General features: G+C 50.1%; 5 protein-coding genes across 9 annotated transcripts; 2 read left to right on the plus strand and 3 right to left on the minus strand.

The window, feature by feature from the left end:
• Nucleotides 1-2: 2 nt before the first annotated feature.
• On the minus strand, nt 3-9,043 carry LOC121597788 (ubiquitin carboxyl-terminal hydrolase 14). The gene is made up of 8 exons (XM_041923920.1): nt 8,883-9,043; nt 8,335-8,510; nt 8,159-8,263; nt 7,688-8,082; nt 7,453-7,609; nt 7,290-7,355; nt 675-969; nt 3-605 (listed from the first exon to the last, which is right to left on the minus strand). Exons 1-8 carry the CDS (start codon nt 8,896-8,898, stop codon nt 271-273), a joined length of 1,545 nt encoding a protein of 514 aa, XP_041779854.1. The 5' UTR covers nt 8,899-9,043; the 3' UTR covers nt 3-270.
• On the minus strand, nt 1,890-6,581 carry LOC121597789 (transcriptional repressor protein YY1). Its single transcript, XM_041923921.1, has one exon. The coding sequence runs from the start codon at nt 4,822-4,824 to the stop codon at nt 3,289-3,291; it is 1,536 nt and encodes a 511-aa protein (XP_041779855.1). The 5' UTR covers nt 4,825-6,581; the 3' UTR covers nt 1,890-3,288.
• Nucleotides 9,044-9,276: 233 nt separating the features above from the next.
• Nucleotides 9,277-11,874, plus strand: LOC121597785 (zinc finger protein 345-like). Its single transcript, XM_041923916.1, has 2 exons — nt 9,277-9,657; nt 9,726-11,874. The coding sequence occupies exons 1-2, from the start codon at nt 9,413-9,415 to the stop codon at nt 11,863-11,865; spliced, it is 2,385 nt and encodes a 794-aa protein (XP_041779850.1). The 5' UTR covers nt 9,277-9,412; the 3' UTR covers nt 11,866-11,874.
• Nucleotides 11,875-12,806: 932 nt separating this feature from the next.
• LOC121597792 lies at nt 12,807-14,467 on the plus strand. Of its 2 annotated transcripts, none has more exons than XM_041923927.1 (5): nt 12,807-12,899; nt 13,080-13,255; nt 13,330-13,725; nt 13,802-13,897; nt 13,976-14,467. In XM_041923927.1, the coding sequence occupies exons 2-5, from the start codon at nt 13,082-13,084 to the stop codon at nt 14,363-14,365; spliced, it is 1,056 nt and encodes a 351-aa protein (XP_041779861.1). In that variant the 5' UTR covers nt 12,807-12,899; nt 13,080-13,081; the 3' UTR covers nt 14,366-14,467. The 2 variants fall into 2 exon arrangements, with proteins under 2 accessions (XP_041779861.1, XP_041779862.1); XM_041923928.1 differs by having other exon boundaries at nt 12,865-12,931.
• LOC121597793 lies at nt 14,331-16,175 on the minus strand. 4 transcript variants are annotated; one of them, XM_041923931.1, is made up of 5 exons: nt 16,063-16,175; nt 15,913-15,961; nt 15,440-15,630; nt 14,999-15,355; nt 14,331-14,930 (listed from the first exon to the last, which is right to left on the minus strand). In XM_041923931.1, the coding sequence occupies exons 3-5, from the start codon at nt 15,626-15,628 to the stop codon at nt 14,472-14,474; spliced, it is 1,005 nt and encodes a 334-aa protein (XP_041779865.1). In that variant the 5' UTR covers nt 15,629-15,630; nt 15,913-15,961; nt 16,063-16,175; the 3' UTR covers nt 14,331-14,471. The 4 variants fall into 4 exon arrangements, with proteins under 4 accessions (XP_041779865.1, XP_041779863.1, XP_041779866.1 ...); XM_041923929.1 differs by having other exon boundaries at nt 15,720-15,961; XM_041923932.1 differs by lacking the exon at nt 15,913-15,961 and having other exon boundaries at nt 14,999-15,349.
• Nucleotides 16,176-16,267: the final 92 nt, after the last annotated feature.

Below are 16,267 nucleotides of genomic sequence, written 5' to 3' on the forward strand. Positions count from 1 at the left end.
TGTGAAGATTCAGTACCGATTTTATTACATCACTGAGGACATCCTTCCGCTAGCTCGATCCGTTGCCAGTAGCAAAAGCAACAGAACCACGCGGGAAAATGTACCACACCGCTCTTCCGTAGACCTGCAGACCTCACCAGCCATACTTTTTCGAAGAAAATCTATTCACAATTTTCCACCGAGCATCTTTGACGTTGATCTACACACACTCCGACGAAACAAACTTGCTCTCGCTCCCGCTCCAAAAATAATTAAAAAAATATATATAAATTAATCAACCGACATCTTTTCGCCCGTGGTGGCGCCCGTTCCCTGCTGCGATGACTGCTGCTGGTCGCCACCGCCCTCCTTGTCTTCCGACTCCACCGGCAGCTCCAGCACCTTCGGTCCGTACAGCAGCACATAGGCGCAGTGCCAATCGCCACCGCCGGACAGCTTCAGGATCGATTCCTGATCCACCGGCGACACGTGATCGTCGTTGAACATAATCCACTGATCGTCCTTGTGCCTCACCCAGCCGACGTAATGCCCCGACGAGCTCGACCGTCCCTGGTGCGTTAGCACGGCCTGCAGTGTGTAATATCCACTGTTGTTACTGCCCAGATCTGTGGAAAAATGGAAGCAAAAGAGCTGTATTAAACTGCCACCACACGCTTCCTCGCTCATTGCATTACCATCCTCGAAGCAGTACGGTTGGGGAACAGTCTTGGGTTTCTCCTTTTCCAGCTCGGCCTTCGATTTGTTCTTGCCCTTGAGCGTACGCTCGACCTCCGCGTTTGCAATCTCGTTGAATTTGGTGCGCATCGGGGTCAGCTTTTCCTGCAGCTCGGGCGTGCACAGCTCGTACGCGTCGAACTCGATCGGGAACTTGATGTCCTTCAGCACCTTCGCATTGATGCCCTCCTTGCCCTTGTACTGGAACCGGACGAACTGGACCGTCAGGTAGGCCGGCAGACGGCTGATCAGCGACTAGAAGAAAACGAATGGCATTTGTTTAGATTACTTTTAAATCATTCCTCCAAGAGGATCTTTTTGTGCATTCCACATTACACTACAATATTAAATCCAATTACAAACACGGTTTTTTTCTTGAAAATTTTATTTCTGAAAAGTACCCGACTTTCCTTTAGGAGACTCTCTCTCTTTCACGCTTCCTCTTACTTAACCCTCTTCTGTTCTGGGAGGGGGTGTTGTGTGCTATAATTCAAAAGCGCAATCAGGAAACGTTCCCGCAAAAGAACCATACAATCACACCATACGTTCCTGTGCCACCCCCGCCCGCTTCGTACCTGCTCTGCATTACTTTCAATATTATTACACGATCGTAATTTAAACACATATAGAGGGCGCGACGCTTTTGCTTAAGAATGGGGAGTTCATATTTTCAAAAATTATTAAAAAAAAAGGTAATAATAGATGGAAAAATTCGAAAAAAAGTGTTGCATTGCAATAGATAATATGCATTAAATGATGATGATGATGATGATTACGATGAGGATAATGAAATGAGTTCTGCGTTACAAAAGGTAGCGGCGCGCTGGATGCGTGTGTCTTATATCCCTATATTGTCTGATTGCAAAATGAAATTTCTTTTTGTTTAATTAGCTCCTATTTGTTGGTGTGTTTGTGTGTATACCATTTTGTGTGTGCGCACTAACTAAAGTATAGTAAAACCAAAAGAAAACAAAAAAAAACAATATACACATTCGCGCTTTTCACGGAAAGAATATGCGATGAGGACTCTACCTCCTCTGCTCAGATGGCTGCTTCTACTGCTTGTTTGTTTGTTTGTTTTGCTATGTACATACTTTCGTGTTTCCCTGCTCTATCTGTCTTCCCCTTTTTGCGTCTAATCTACCGTACGTACACACATCATCTTCATACTATTCTGTGTCGTGGATACATTAGCTTTCATTTTTTTGTACATAAAACAAATCTTTCTTGATGAATGTCTGCTTCCCTCTCGCTGTTGCTCCCTTCCTCCCCCACGCTCGTACGACGGTTCGTTTCTTATCGATGGTTTTTCTTTTGTTTGTTAGTTTTTACCTTACACAAATATACACATGCACATCTAAATATAATCGGGGATTTCGCTTTCTCTCTCTTTCTGTTGTTTTGCTATTTCTCTGGATGCTTTTTCTCATCCCCCCTTTCCTGGCGCGATGGAGACAACAGTGCTAGGCAACAACTGCCTGTCTGCCTACTGCTACTTTGATCTCTAGGATGAATCTCGCACAACGCACAAGGTGGAAGGTGCGCATTGTGAACATTTGTGCTTGTACCTGTACTGCACGCACACGGCCTGGCCTAGCAGTTTGTCGCCTCTTTCTTTTCCGTTTCATCCCGCAAATGGGTTGCGCGGGAGGTAGGTAGTTAGGTAGGTAGGTTTGGTAAGGAATAAAGATTGTGTATGTACAAGGGAAAGTTGGAATTCTTAAAAAAAGAAAGAGACTTATCCTTACACACTAAAAATGACTGTATCGCACGCTCTGCTCCTCGCTTGCTCTCTTTGCCTACCCCGCCCCAAGATGCCGGCCGCTAACGGGATCCGCGTAGCGTGCAAATAATTTTGGGATTTCCCAAGAGTGCCCCCAACCACAACAAAATGCACATCTCTCTATTTCCTTGTACTCTATAATCCTACAAAGGGGGGTTTGTTGCACACACAACAGTACTTAAACTGTTCGAGGATAGATAATCACCCAAACCCTTCTCCCGCTCCTGTTCACAAACTGAAAGTGGCTGCGTGGTAGCATCAAACCACATTCAAACACGCGCCTACTAGAGGATGATGATGCGTGCGTGTTGGTGTGCGCAACGCAATGCGCATTGAAAGCTTAAAGTTTTTTGCAACGGCTTTTTTGTTATCCTCTTCTAGTGAATGAACGATCATGGGGCAATATTTGTTTCCTTCGCTACTGGCTTGCTCCCGGCTACTGGTTGTGATCCTCAATACCCTTCTATCACAATTGTTTTGTTACCACTGTTGCTATCTCGTTCGCGTGTCCTCGTTCAAATTCGACTGCATTCTCTCTCTCTCTCTCTCTCTCTCTCTCTCTCTCTCTCTCTCTCTCTCTCTCTCTCTCTCTCTCTCTCTCTCTTCTCTCTCTCTCTCTCTCTTTCTTTCTCTCTAGTAAGTCCTAGCGCGCACCGAGCGCTTATCAAACACAATAAATGGCAAAATGTGCGTGTGCATCAACAATCGCGACTGTGCACCACTGCCTCCCTCTCTCCCTCTTCGCTCAAGCGCACTCTTCTCTTCCACCCGTTCCCCTCCCCACGTTACGTTTAATCCGTGTAGAGAATGTACTGCGACGCATCGTTGTCAATCTCGACCGATTCCATCTTGACGAAGGCTTGCGGCGGCAGGATGGTGTTGCCCGCGCCCGAATGATGCGGCGAAGAGGCGGCGGCCGCCTGTGCCACGCTCTGGTGTCGGCTGCTACTGCCCCCGCCGCCGCTGCTGCCACTGCTGCTGTTGCGCTTCGCCTTCGCGTGCGTCAGAATGTGAGATTTGAGGTTGGTCGACTGGGCGAACTTCTTGTTGCAGCCGTCGAACGGGCAGACGTACGGCCGGTCACCGGTGTGTATCCGCACGTGCGTCCGCAGGTTGAAGTCGAGCGAGAACCGCTTGCCGCAGCCCTCGAACGTACACTGGAATGGTTTCTCGCCCGTGTGCACCAGCTGGTGGCGCTTCAGCTTCGAGCTCTCCACGAACGATTTGCCGCACTCGGCGCACACGTGCACCCGCGGCCCGTGCGTGTGCAGGTGCTTGCGCATCGCCGAGTTGTCCCGGAACATCTTCGTGCAGCCCTTGTGCGGACAGGCAATGTTGCGATCGGACACGTCCGAGGATGACCGTCCGCCGCCACCGCCACCGCCGCCCCCGCTGCTGCCACCGTCCCCACCGAGTATCATGCCGGGGCCGTCCGGGGACGCCGCCAGCAGCAAGCTGGATGCGCTGGAGGACAGCTTGACACTGCCGATGCCCCCACTGCCGCCTTTCGATTTGTGGGACGGGCGGGTGAACTCGCTCAGCTGCTTCGGGTCGGACAGATCGATGCCCGGCATGCTGTCGCAGCTGTCCGGCGTGATCTTCTTGCCCGTCATGTACTCCGTGTAGTCCGGGTCGATCTCCGGGTTCGAGCCGTCGTCGTCGTCCGTGCCGGACGCCCACATCGTCACGCTGAACTCGCCCTCCATCGTTTTGATCTGCACCTGCTTCTGCTCCCACCGGCGCCGCTTGTGATTCACGTCCAGCTGCTCCACCGCCGTCAGCCCGTGATGATGGTGGCTGCCGCTGTTGTGATGGTGCACGTTGCCATCGTTCGCCCGGATGCGGTTCATCATGCCGCCGCCGCCGCTGCGCGACTGCTTGAGCGATTTGCGCTTGCGGGACGACGGGCCCGGCGTGGTCGTCGCCGACTCGATGTAGATTTCGTTCTCCAGATTGATGTCGCCGTACACGCACAGCGCGTCGCCGGACGAATCGAGCACCTCCTCGTGCACCGCCTGCCCAATGTCCGGCTCGTGCTGCAGTATCTCCTCGTCGTCGTCCCCCGGGTGCCCGAGATGGTGGTGATGATGGTGATGGTGATGGTGATGGTGCCCCATCAGCCCTCCCTGCGAGTCTTCCGTCTCGCACGTCACCTCCTCGTAGTGGCCGTCCACCCCGCCGTACTGGTCGTAGTCGATCTCCGCCCCGAACCCGGCACTGCCGTCCACCTCCTCCACGATGTTCGCGTCCGGCACCTCCACCTCAGACATGATGTTATCGTGCTGATGATGGTGCGAGTGATGCAGATGATGATGGGAGGACATCATCAGTAGCTCCTCCAGTGGGTCGACGTACCACTGCACTTTCCCGTCGTAAGCCCGGCCCGTAAACCGGTGCACCGCACTCCAGCTTCACACACACACGCACACACACGCCCGCACCCCCACGGAGTGGCCTTGCTATCTCCTCCTTCGAGCTGGACCCTTTTGTTCGAAGGTACCACAGTGTCCTTCGTACGCACCGACACACACACTAGCACACACAACGGTGGAACGGCATGAACTCGCACGTACGCACGCACACACGCGCACAATAAACAAAAGCGGTGGTTGGTGTCGTGTGGCTTTAATCCTTTATTCTTTTGCCACACACGCACACACGCACGCACGCACACAATGGGCTCCTGGCTGGGTGACGAAGAGCCTGATGGTGGGGAGGCAAGCGACGACAGCTGCTGACCGTGCAGGGGTTTTCCTTTGTGTGCTGCGTTTGTATGCGTGTGATCCTTTGCTGCTTGTGTAGTGGTGGTAGTAGTAGTGGTTGCTTGGCGTGTGTAATCGTTGGCAGCGCTGTGTGTTTTTTTGTGCCTCGTAACTTCGTCCTTTTCGGTTTGCTCAAACACACACACACACACACACACTCACTTTGATGTCCCAACAAAACGCCACTATTTTAGCATGCGGGCGATGCGGGAAAAAGAAAACACACAAGAACTCGTTCTATTCCTGGTTGTGCCGCCGGCGTTTAAAGAATTATTTTTAGTTCTTCCGATGCGCCCGATGACAACATCCTCACACACGTCGCGCGCTTCCTCCGGGTTCGCTCTAGTTAGTGCCCCGAGGGGATTCGTGTGCGATGCGCCTCCGCTGCCGCTTGCAGGTTGTTGTGAATGCACCAAACAGGGGGAGAAGAATGTTGAGCTTTTCACCGAATGCGCCTCTATTGCTTTATTTCACTGCGTTAGAACGGTATGCCGCACCACACAACACAACACACACTTTCCGTTTCGTCGCTTGTGTGTAAATGCGTACGTATATGTGTTTGTGTGAAGAATCCCCAGTTGTACGTTTAAAGCTCCGCAACGAGAGCCAGGGGGAATCCTTTCAACTGTCCGCTGCTACTCCGCATACCGTGTATTGTTCCGAACGACACACGAACCATCCGCTTGTGGCGTATCAAAATAGGGAACTGGGATGCAGCACGCGAAACAAACATTGGCGCATTTCCTTCTTTGCCGTTCTGTGCTAATGTTGCCCTGCCTGCCTGCAGCTGTGCTGTGCAGTGTTTGCCTCTGCTCGTCGAGATGAATAGGCGCACGCACACCAACGCACACCAACGAGAACACTTCTTCGCTTGCTTTTTTTTTTGCTATTTCGATCCGTTCCGCTTGGCTTTTCACGCAGTGGGGTGTGCTTCCGCAGATTGTCCCACGGCACACCACTCTGACCACTTTCGCACCGTTTACCGTTCGATTTCCCACTCGCCGACACGAAACACGCTTCCGACGATCCGCAAAATTGCCCGTGCTAAACCCGTGAATGCTGACAAATATTCACGTTTCCAAAATAAAGATGGCTGCCGCACACACGACGGGGTAGAATTTGTTCCTCGCGAGAAGACAGGGAAAAAATGAGTGCGTCTGTTCGCTCGCTCGGGCGAAAATGCCCCCTCGACGCGGTTTCGCCCGGCCTGTCGGGCGCTAGAGCGGGACGGCATCGTTCGATGTTCGAAACTGCACGAACGATTGGCGGCAGTGTTTTGGTTGCTTTAATAGGCAACATTGCAATTTAAAACGTGCTTTATTTAGCTGCTTTTGTTATAAAAAATCACAAAAGTAAAATATTTATTAATTTGTGGCGCAATAGCGCGAATTCGCGACAAAGTTGCACCACATTACACGCAACGAGCACAACAAATTGGGCTACCTCTGCATGTCTCGCTCTACCCGCGACGTCCCACATTTCGAATTCAATATGGCGGACGCGGTACGAATGCATGTTCGAATTCAATATGGCTTCATGTTTTGAAAATACACCTCCTACGGGCCCAGCGTCGTGAGGTCATTGTTTTTCTACAATTTTGAGCGCATAAATTGCGACAATTATGTTACGAGCCGTGCCCAATCGAAACCGGCCCAGCACTGACACTCAGTGCGAATGTGCTAGTCATGCTGCACATGGATTCGCGTACCGTATTTTCAATACGCCGGATCGCGAGGGGGGTTTTTCCCCGTTCCGCCCCCTGAGGGGTGAACAAGAAAAAAAAAACACGAAAGGGGACGCATGTTTTGTTTGTTTGCATACAAATGCGGAATATGCGCTCCGGTACGTATGTGTGTGTATGCTTGACAGTGAAAGAGATGGTTTTTTCTCTTCTTTTGTTGGCGAAAACAAAATCGAACGAAAACAACCGCAAAGAAAAACGCGTATGCTTCAAGATTTGAGTTTTTCGAGCAGTTTTTCAAAATATTTAAATTTGTATATGGCACGATGAAAAAAAAAAAAACACTTACCGTTTTCGAATAAACAGCATCACGCCCAAGGGAGGGAGACATTTTAGTCAGCTGTTCCTTCAATCTCTGCAATTAAATCGCAACAAAATGCATCGACATTCGGTAAATACGCTTTGAAATTAGTACGAACGTGTTAAAACCTTGGCCGACCGACAACACCTACCAATCGCAATCCGGAGTGCATGTATTTCACCTCGGTGGAAATGAAGCAGCTGAGCTGCAGAAAATTTTCTTTCGATTTGCTCGCCGGCTCATCCTCCGCCTCGGTACACTTCATCTCCACGTCGAACGTGCCACCGAACCATTGATCGATGAACGAGCTGGAAATGGCAAAAAAAAACGGGAATCTTGGTGTGAAACTACTCCTCCCGTTTAGGTTCCTGCAGCGCGCCTCATACCTGTGCTTCACGCTCTGCTCGGGGGCAAGCTTCTGGGCCGGCAGCTTCTGCTGTAGCATCTTCAGCAGCTCGGACCAGCACTCGTTCGCGTCCTGCTGCCGGTACGTGCCGTTCTCGCCCGTCTGCGAAAAGTTCGGGAACGCGATGTGCAACCGCTGCAGAAACAGGACCGGCGTGATCGAATCGTTCCGGCGCTCCATGTCCTCGAACAGGTTCTTCATCGACATGGTAATGGCCTGCGGGGAGGCGAGCCCCGCCAGCCCCGACGCACCGCCCGCCTCTTCCTTGTATTCCTTCAGCGCTTCGCGCAGCTCGCGCACCGATCGGAGGCACTGCAGCGTTGCGTTCATGTAGCACGTGTTGCCCAGATTCACTAAACCGGCCGGAGTATCGAACTGTGTATGTGAAGAAAGGAAACCAAATATAAGAAAACCTAAACCTCACTTCATGCCCTGCGCCAAATTCACTTACGGCCGTCGCTAGCTCGTTCTCGTTCATATCCTCTATGAATTTCGGCTTTTCCACCGGCTCCTGGGGCACTTCTTCCTTTGTGCCGAGCAGCAGCAGAGTGGCGCCCTAAAAGTGTAAAGTGCAGTCGGCAGGTTAGGAGCATGGTCAGGGGTTCAGCACTCAACTCTACATCGTACATTCTTGATCGGCATGTTCCACTCCTCATCCTTCAGGCTAATGCCTTTGCAGAGCACCTTTTGTCGGTCCGGCTGGACACCGGTCAGGGCGAACAGCTGGGCTTTGAACAGCATCGGCTCCTCGTCCGTGTTGACCTCAATGTTTTTGAAGCTTTCCTTTCCCCATTTCACGTTCACTGCAAACAAACAAAGCAAAGCACAGCATCCCAGCTCAGCCAAACATGCTTAATCATGGTTGTTTTCGTTGTCCGCACACACGGCCAACAAAGACAATGAGCGAAGGCCACCAATGGGGCAAACGGAACCCCGCAGGAAGCGATTTTTCCGCCGCAGATTTGTCTTTCACGATGATTTTATGTGAGCACAAGCTCGTTCTAAAACTGCTATTTATTTATTTTAACTGTTTTCCCGAGTTTATCATCACCATAACCTCAATTGCGTGAACTGTCATCAGTCGAAAGGCAGATAGGACCTTTCGGGCTGAAAGTCGGCTTCGGAAGGTTTTTGGACGGCTCGGCGGCAACAACCCCCGGGAGGGACACACTCACCCGTAAATGAAGGCATTTTTTCTAACGTTTTCCCGCTGGCAGGTGTGAAAAAATTTAGGCGACAAAAGTTGAGCACAGAGTTTTGCAAACAAACCCAACCGAATTACTTTGATCCGACGACAGCAAACTGGTTTTATGATGACACAAAGGCTAGGCAGGCTGCAGGTCCGGCTACACGGTGCACCATTCGGCGCAGGTTGACATTTGCGGAGCGAAATCCAAATTTGCGTTGCGAAAATGGGAAAGTGTGCAAACAATAAGAAAAGTAAAATTAAATGATGCTTTTTTTATATATAAATTATTTGACATAGTAGTTGGGCTGCAATTTAGTTTACAACTGGTAAATTTAATCTAAAATACCGTATATTAGCGTGGAAGCAGCCCTGCCCAAAACGTCAACATGCTTTTCCATGTAAGCGCGCCTTTATCTTTTCCGACCAACTCATTGGGCTCACTTGGTAAACAACAACAAAACGGTGCGCGTGCCTAGCGGTTGGAGTTTGTTTCGTTTCGCTCGCTGTCGCTTCAAAATGCGTCCCAAGCACTGTCGAATATGTTACAAACCGGATAACGACGATCTGATCTCGGTGCGGCTAAAGCAGGACGATGTTTCCATCGAGGAGATGATTCTGTCCCTCACCGGCATCTCCGTGACGTGCGATCGTCGTTTGCCGCAAAACATTTGCCTCGATTGCTTGGATCGGTTGAAGGTGGCGTACGGGCTTCGGCAGCAGTGCATCCGGACGAACGATTGGCTGTGCGAGGAGCTGTTAGAGTAAGTGAAATAACAATTGTTGTGCTGGTTAAAGTTCTTTAAATACGATGCTTGTTGCTTTTTTTTAGATCCAAAACGGATGTTAAGGTGCAATGTAAAGCAGAAACGACAGATGCACCTCACTCCAAAGAACCGTCAGAGGTGGATAATGGAGATGAAGAAATGGTACCGAAAGCGATCGCCATTGAAGTCTCCGATTTACCTGGAGAAGAAAATGGACAAGCATCAAGTAATGAGCGTGGGCAGTCAGACCATAGCGATGACGAGTGTAACGCTTCTCACGATAATATCGATGGACAAACGGAAAGCGAAACTGCAGAATGTCTCGAAATGGTGGAAGAACTTGAAGAAGAAGCATCTTCTCTCCAGCAGCTTGAGATAGAGATTGATACCGGAGAAAACGAATGCGATACAAAAGAGGTCTACCTGCTGTCAGAATCAAGCTCCAGCGAGGAAGAACTGAGGATAGAAATGATTCCAAGCGAAGAATCGACCGTTGACGTCGAGATGGATTTAGACGATGTTACTACCGAAGAGCAGAACGATGAGGAGTGGGAGCAACAAACGACTGAAAACTCGCCCCAGCAAGCACAAACAACGAATCTACAGCGAGCAATGTGTCGTATTTCGGAGCCCAATTTACACACACTCTCAGTGGAACAGGGATACTCCATCGTGGAACTGCGCCATCACCGTTGCTGCTGCTGTACGGATTTTTTCCCCTCCGAGGAAGAGCTCAGCGAGCATTTGCAGAGACGGGGAAGTAGCGCGGATGCAAAGAGTCAACCCGACCCTACCGCCCGGTACGTTTGTGAGTACTGTGGCAAACAGTTTAAGCTTTGGTTGGTCTACATCTGCCACAAGCGTTTGCGAGAACAGCGTCAGTTTTACCAATGCCAACTGTGCCTCGTGCTGCTCGACTCGGCCACGCGCATGATATCGCACATGCTCATGTCGGAACAGCACGCAAACTATTTCAAACTACCGCGGGAAAGTATCGCAGATCGGTATACATCGATCGCACTGCCCGGGGAACGTTGCTGCTGCTGTAAGAAGTATTTCGATCGGAGCGAAAAACGGCTCGAGCACGTGCAGCTTGCGCATCGCTCAAGTGCGCACGATGCGGCGAGCAATCTACCCTACGTTTGCGATGCGTGTGGTCGAAAATTTAGAAGTAAGGAGCGGCTGAACGACCATCTCCAGTACACGGTGGACGTTAGGCAGCATTACTGCAAGCAGTGCGACTTTCAAACGTTCAACCCGAGACGCATGGAGCTGCACCTGTACAGTGGCATTCATCGGGAAATGGGGCTGCCGGCGGCAATCGAGCTAAAGCCTCTCAAAAACAGCTTACCGAAGGGAGGCCGGTTGCAGTACTGTTGCTTCCAGGGATGTGGCAAACCATTCCCCCACCAGGAAGCGTTGCAGCAACACATTCAAGCGGAACATCTGCAAACGCTAGCGGACCAGAAGGCTGAAGCGGGCCGCATTAGCAGGGTGATAAATCCGGAACATTGTCACGAATGCATCAATTGCGGTGTAATATTTAAAAGTGCGTCTGCGCTGCACGCCCACCAAACGACCGCAACGCAACGCAACCGCCAAGCGTACGTCTGCTCCGTGTGTGGTGTGCGCAAGCGAACCCGCACCGATCTGGCCGTGCACGAGCGGGCGGCACACACCGGCGAACGACCCTTCGCGTGCGAACACTGCGACAAAACGTTTGCGTCGAAGAAAACGCTCGCATCGCACCGGCTCTGCCACACGCCCGGACAGTATGCGTGCGAACTGTGCGGGGGGAAGTTCAACCGCAAGGAGCATCTGACCCGCCATACCCTGCTGAAGCACGGGACGGCCACCATTCCGTGCGAGGTGTGCGGGAAAATGTTTAAAACCCGCGCCACGCTAACCAACCACATGGTGTCGCATACGGGCGAGAAGCGGTTCCAGTGCCGGATGGAGGGGTGCGACAAGCGGTACGGGACGGTGGGCGATCGGCGCCGGCACGAGATGTCGGTCCACACGCAGGAACGGCCCCATCCGTGCGTGTACTGCGACGCAACGTTCGTGCGGAAGCGCCAGCTGACGATACACGAGCGGCGGCACAGGGGCGAGAAGCCGTTCGTGTGTCCGGACTGTGGGAAGGACTTCATCGATGGGTATCCGCTGCGGGTGCACCGACGGGGCGGGTGTAAGGGCAAGCTCTGAGCTGTGCTTTTGGTGTATACGAGAGGTCTATGGCTAATGGTGATGAACAGGCTTATTCTATTCTCTTACTCGATTTGAGTCGAGTCGATTTGATTCGATTACTCTTTGAAATATGCTTGTTATTTTAGAAGTCTTATTGGAAAAAAAATCATTCGAGAAGGGCAGCCTATGTCGCACTATCCAGACGAATTCTTTAAAATACGCTTCTAAAATTGGAATGTTGGCCAAAACATAAGGAATTTTCTTATAGATAATCGAACTAAGTGATTTATTTTAATCTATTTTCATTGAATTATCTTCTCGCCGGCTGAATTATTGTTTTCATGTTGGTCCATTAAATTTGGTTTAACTGGTTTTAGATGATTTTCATTAAATAATTGTATTAAATATTGGTAATTAATTTTTCATAGCAAGTAAACTGAAATATTTTTCGATCCATCTCTCGCTAGGGTTTTGGATATCAAGGACGACTGGCTTGAATCGATATCGAAAGAACACGTAGGTTAAAACTCGCTTACTTGATACATTTCTATGGAAACCTTCAAATCGCAATTATAAGCGGTATAGTTTAGTTGCAAAGTAGACCGGATTTCCTTACCAATAGAGACATCTCGATTGCAAGAATAGAATAAGCCTGAAAGTAAAGAATAAAACAAAAGCTCTCATAAATAAAAATATACACGAATTCGGTCATTCCAAAGCAGCTTCGATTCCGTACAATCGGTGCAAAACGTTGGAACGAGTACAACCTCTCCGTGGCCCCGTCGGAACCGAATCGGTTCCGACAGCGCCAAGCCACCCGACCATCAATACTTCGAACGAATCCTCTATTAACCTTGTGTGCAGCGCACAGTTGCCATCTGTCAAACGCATCCGATCCTGTTTGTAAACAACTTTCCAGTTTGCAGCAGTTTGCTTCATTTCATGCTGATTTAGTTGTAATAATAACTGCATTTGGTGCTGATTGCAGCTTATGTAGCTATCAAAGAGTGTACAACTTCTTTCAAACGGTCTCATCACAAACAATCGCTAAAGTAAGGGAAAATATATACAAAAAATCCCAACGGTAAACAGATACAAAACACGCCGATTCCCGGAACGGACGAAGAACGAATGGATCCGTTCCGGTGGCAAAAGAACAACCAAAACCGTTACATACTACCGAAATGGTGGAATGAAATTAATATTGTTTAATATTTTTTTGTTGTTCTCAGCCATGCCCGGTCAACGTTCCAGCCTGTGGTCCTTCTTCACCAGAGACCCAACGGGAAAAACAGCCAAATGCGCCCTCTGCAACCAGCTAATGTCGGTGGAAAAGTCAACGTACTCCAATCTGCGCAGACACATCCTGAGGAAGCATCCTTCCAGACGAAACGAGGTCGCACCACGTGTAAGCAGTCTTGCCCGGGAACCTGTTTTCCCAGTCCTTTATTCATCCTTCCTTTTCATCACTCGTTCTCACAGGAAAAGACACTACACAATGCGATGTGGAAACACTTCAGCAAGGAGCCAGAAAAGCGGGCCAAATGCCGGCACTGCGGTACGGTGCTCACGTACAAGTACACGACGTCCAGCCTGGGCCGGCACATGCAAAACAAACACGTCAAGATACTGCTGGAGGAGCAGCAAAGCAGCGCGGGCCTGTACGAGGAGGAGTACGAGGAGGTGTACGAGGAGGAGGAGGAGGAGGAGCAGGAGCAAGGGGTGTTTCCGGTGCACAGCGACGAAGAGCGTAGCCAGTACGTTGCGGGTGCTTGCGTGTCGGGCAATGAGTCGGACGGGGAAATGGAGTGTGGCGGTGGGTTGATTGAACTGCAGCCGGTGAAAAACGATGGACTGACGGAACCGATCAAGCTGGAGGTAGGTGCGGTGGTTGCGGTATTTGGAGTAAGTCGTTTGGTGAGACTGGATAGAGAATACTTTTTAAATTTCGTAGATCGTTGACCTAAATCCGGAACCAACCTCGAATGACGATCCGGATCATGAACTGATCGAGGGCAACATACACCATCATCATCACCAGTCAAGCCGGGTAGGGGGCTTTTTGGAAGCGCAAAAGGGGTCATTTCAAGCTCATAAATTGTACTTCCTTCTGTTACAATCAACACAGTACGACGAAGAAGCGGTCATGATGCACCACCACCCCAACCATGAGCTCGGACAGGAGGACGACCTGTCGGAGGTAATAGAGGAGACGGTGATAGGACAAATCATGGGCCCGGAGGATACGGCACACCCCGGCCCGGCCGACCCAACGGCAACGGAGGATGAAGAGCGGAAAGCTAGTGCCGGCTGCCTGATAAGCTCCAGCATGAAACATATTAACACCAAAGTGGCCACATTCGCCGTCCATACGGCGCTCGAGATGGAAAGCTTGGCGGCGCAGCAGCGAATAATAGCGCAAAAGCTCGTATCGGACATACTGTTCAATGCAAAGTTGGATAATTTAGATGAAAACTCGCTGGTGATCGTGCGCGTTGGAACGTTCGAACGCGAATGAGTGATTTTTCTATTAAAATAACTTTTTTCTTAATTTAATATGTACAAACTAAAATGACTATGTAAAATATGACTTAAAAAAGATCGTCACTACACCACACGCCCTGTTAAACATCGAATGGCCGATTGACCTTCCCCAGTATCATCGCGTACTCCGTCAGGTTGTCCAGCTTGGCGTGAAACATCACATCCGCGATCAGCTTTTGCGCAAAGATCCGCTGCCGCAGCGGCAAACCCTCCAGCTCCATGGCAACGTTCGTGGCGTAGATGGCCGTCTTCATGCTGATGTCTTTCATACCAATGGAGAAGAAGTTGTCCTGCCGCCGCGGGGATTCATTCAGCTCCAGCTCCTTGTTTTCCCCGGGCAACGTGCTGGTGCGTACGATCGATTCTTCCATCGTCTGGGGGGAAAGCATTTCGTCCGGGTGGTGAACATGCTCCTCATACTGGCTGGAAGCATCCATATCCTCACAATTGATCTCCTGCTGTGATTCGTTTATAATCTCCTCCTCGATCACTTCCTGATCTGCGTCATCGGGACAGGATTCGGTATCTGGATGCACGAGCTGGAAGGATAACCAAAATTATGTATCCTTTTCTCCCCGAACCATCTCTCCATGCCATCCAGTTTTACCTCAATCTTAACCGATGAAGGCAGATTGGTCCCATCGATCTGGTGCACTTCGGCCGAGAAGAGATCAGCATCCAGTTCGAGCTCCAGCTCTTGCAGCGAGGTGCTGGTGCCTAACGAATCTTCGATCGATTCGGCATGGTATTGGGTGCGGGACACTTCCTCAAACAGCGCCTCCTGTCCGCGTTGCTGCTCCAGCACCAGCGAGGGATGGCGTGACTTTAGGTGGCGTATTAAATTGCCCACCACGTTCTTCGGGCAGCCCAGCACGGAGTAGCAGTAAACGCATTTGGCCTTTTCCTCCGGCTGCTTGATAAAGTGTTCCCACACGTAGTGTACCGGTACGCTCTCGAACTGTTTCTGGTAGGGGAAAAACAAAAGAAAAAGGGGTTCGTATGTTAGGGAAAATTGTGCTGAAAAGGAAACCTTTTCCAGTCCCTATACCGTATCCGTATCGCGCTCGTGTCGCAACACTTCCTCATGCTTCCTATACAAATGCCGGCGCAGGTTCGATAGGGTCGACTTTTCGTAACTTATCAGCTGACCGCAGTGCAAACATTTGCCCCGTTTCTCCTGCGGATCTTTGCTGAAGTGGTGCCACACGATGGCATTGGATTTGAGGGTATTGGGCATAGCTGAAAAGGTGGAGAAAAAGAGAACAGCAAGGATTTAAATTTTAAAATAGAAAATATAGATTAAATGTTTTAAAAAAAACGGCCGGTACGTGATCCATGTGCAACTGTTCCGGCCTGTGTTTTGGTGGAACTGTGCGGATCCGGATCCGGATGGAGTGGATCGCAATCATTCCCGTGTTGAGATGGCTGGGGCGAAGACCAACACAACCGTTCCAGCGGAGCGCGGCAAACTCAAATTCATATTAGTTCAGTGAAAAAGTGGTACGAAATGTTATTAATTACAAGAAGTAACTCTTTTGCTGTAAAATTATCTGCTGCGTCGTAGGTAAAGCTAGGTGCGATATGAGGGAAAAGTGTAAACAACACAAAACCTATCAGGATGCGTTCAATTCAACAGCCGCTATATGCAACGGACGTGTCTGCTGTACCTACCTGTAATAAGTGTAATTTGTTCACAGCCGGTGTAATTTTACTAATTTCACAATAAAAGTAACATTACGGGTGGTAGTGCACAATAAACTGGTGAGGATAGAATGTATTCTAAAACGAAAACAAATCCAAGCGCGTCTGCGGGCGCATGACAGCACAGCACGTGCCAAGGTATATAGAGCGGTGGTAGCGTGGCGATTTAAATTGA

This window comes from Anopheles merus, chromosome 3R (assembly GCF_017562075.2).
Source record: "Anopheles merus strain MAF chromosome 3R, AmerM5.1, whole genome shotgun sequence".
Classification (NCBI taxonomy): domain Eukaryota; kingdom Metazoa; phylum Arthropoda; class Insecta; order Diptera; family Culicidae; genus Anopheles; species Anopheles merus.

Excerpts from the sequence above, each read along its gene's own strand:
- LOC121597789 (XM_041923921.1), bottom strand. The coding sequence starts at position 4,824 with ATGATGTCCTCCCATCATCATCTGCATCACTCGCACCATCATCAGCAC.
- LOC121597788 (XM_041923920.1), bottom strand. Across the intron at positions 7,610-7,687 it reads GAGCAGAGCGTGAAGCACAG|CTCGTTCATCGATCAATGGT; the intron begins GTATGAGGCGCG and ends TGCCATTTCCAG. Across the intron at positions 606-674 it reads ACCGTACTGCTTCGAGGATG|ATCTGGGCAGTAACAACAGT; the intron begins GTAATGCAATGA and ends ATTTTTCCACAG.
- LOC121597785 (XM_041923916.1), top strand. The coding sequence starts at position 9,413 with ATGCGTCCCAAGCACTGTCGAATATGTTACAAACCGGATAACGACGAT. Across the intron at positions 9,658-9,725 it reads CTGTGCGAGGAGCTGTTAGA|ATCCAAAACGGATGTTAAGG; the intron begins GTAAGTGAAATA and ends GCTTTTTTTTAG.
- LOC121597792 (XM_041923927.1), top strand. The coding sequence starts at position 13,082 with ATGCCCGGTCAACGTTCCAGCCTGTGGTCCTTCTTCACCAGAGACCCA. Across the intron at positions 13,256-13,329 it reads GAAACGAGGTCGCACCACGT|GAAAAGACACTACACAATGC; the intron begins GTAAGCAGTCTT and ends TCGTTCTCACAG. Across the intron at positions 13,726-13,801 it reads CGGAACCGATCAAGCTGGAG|ATCGTTGACCTAAATCCGGA; the intron begins GTAGGTGCGGTG and ends TAAATTTCGTAG.
- LOC121597793 (XM_041923930.1), bottom strand. The coding sequence starts at position 15,628 with ATGCCCAATACCCTCAAATCCAATGCCATCGTGTGGCACCACTTCAGC. Across the intron at positions 15,356-15,439 it reads ACGAGCGCGATACGGATACG|AAACAGTTCGAGAGCGTACC; the intron begins GTATAGGGACTG and ends TTCCCCTACCAG. Across the intron at positions 14,931-14,998 it reads CTTCATCGGTTAAGATTGAG|CTCGTGCATCCAGATACCGA; the intron begins GTAAAACTGGAT and ends TTATCCTTCCAG.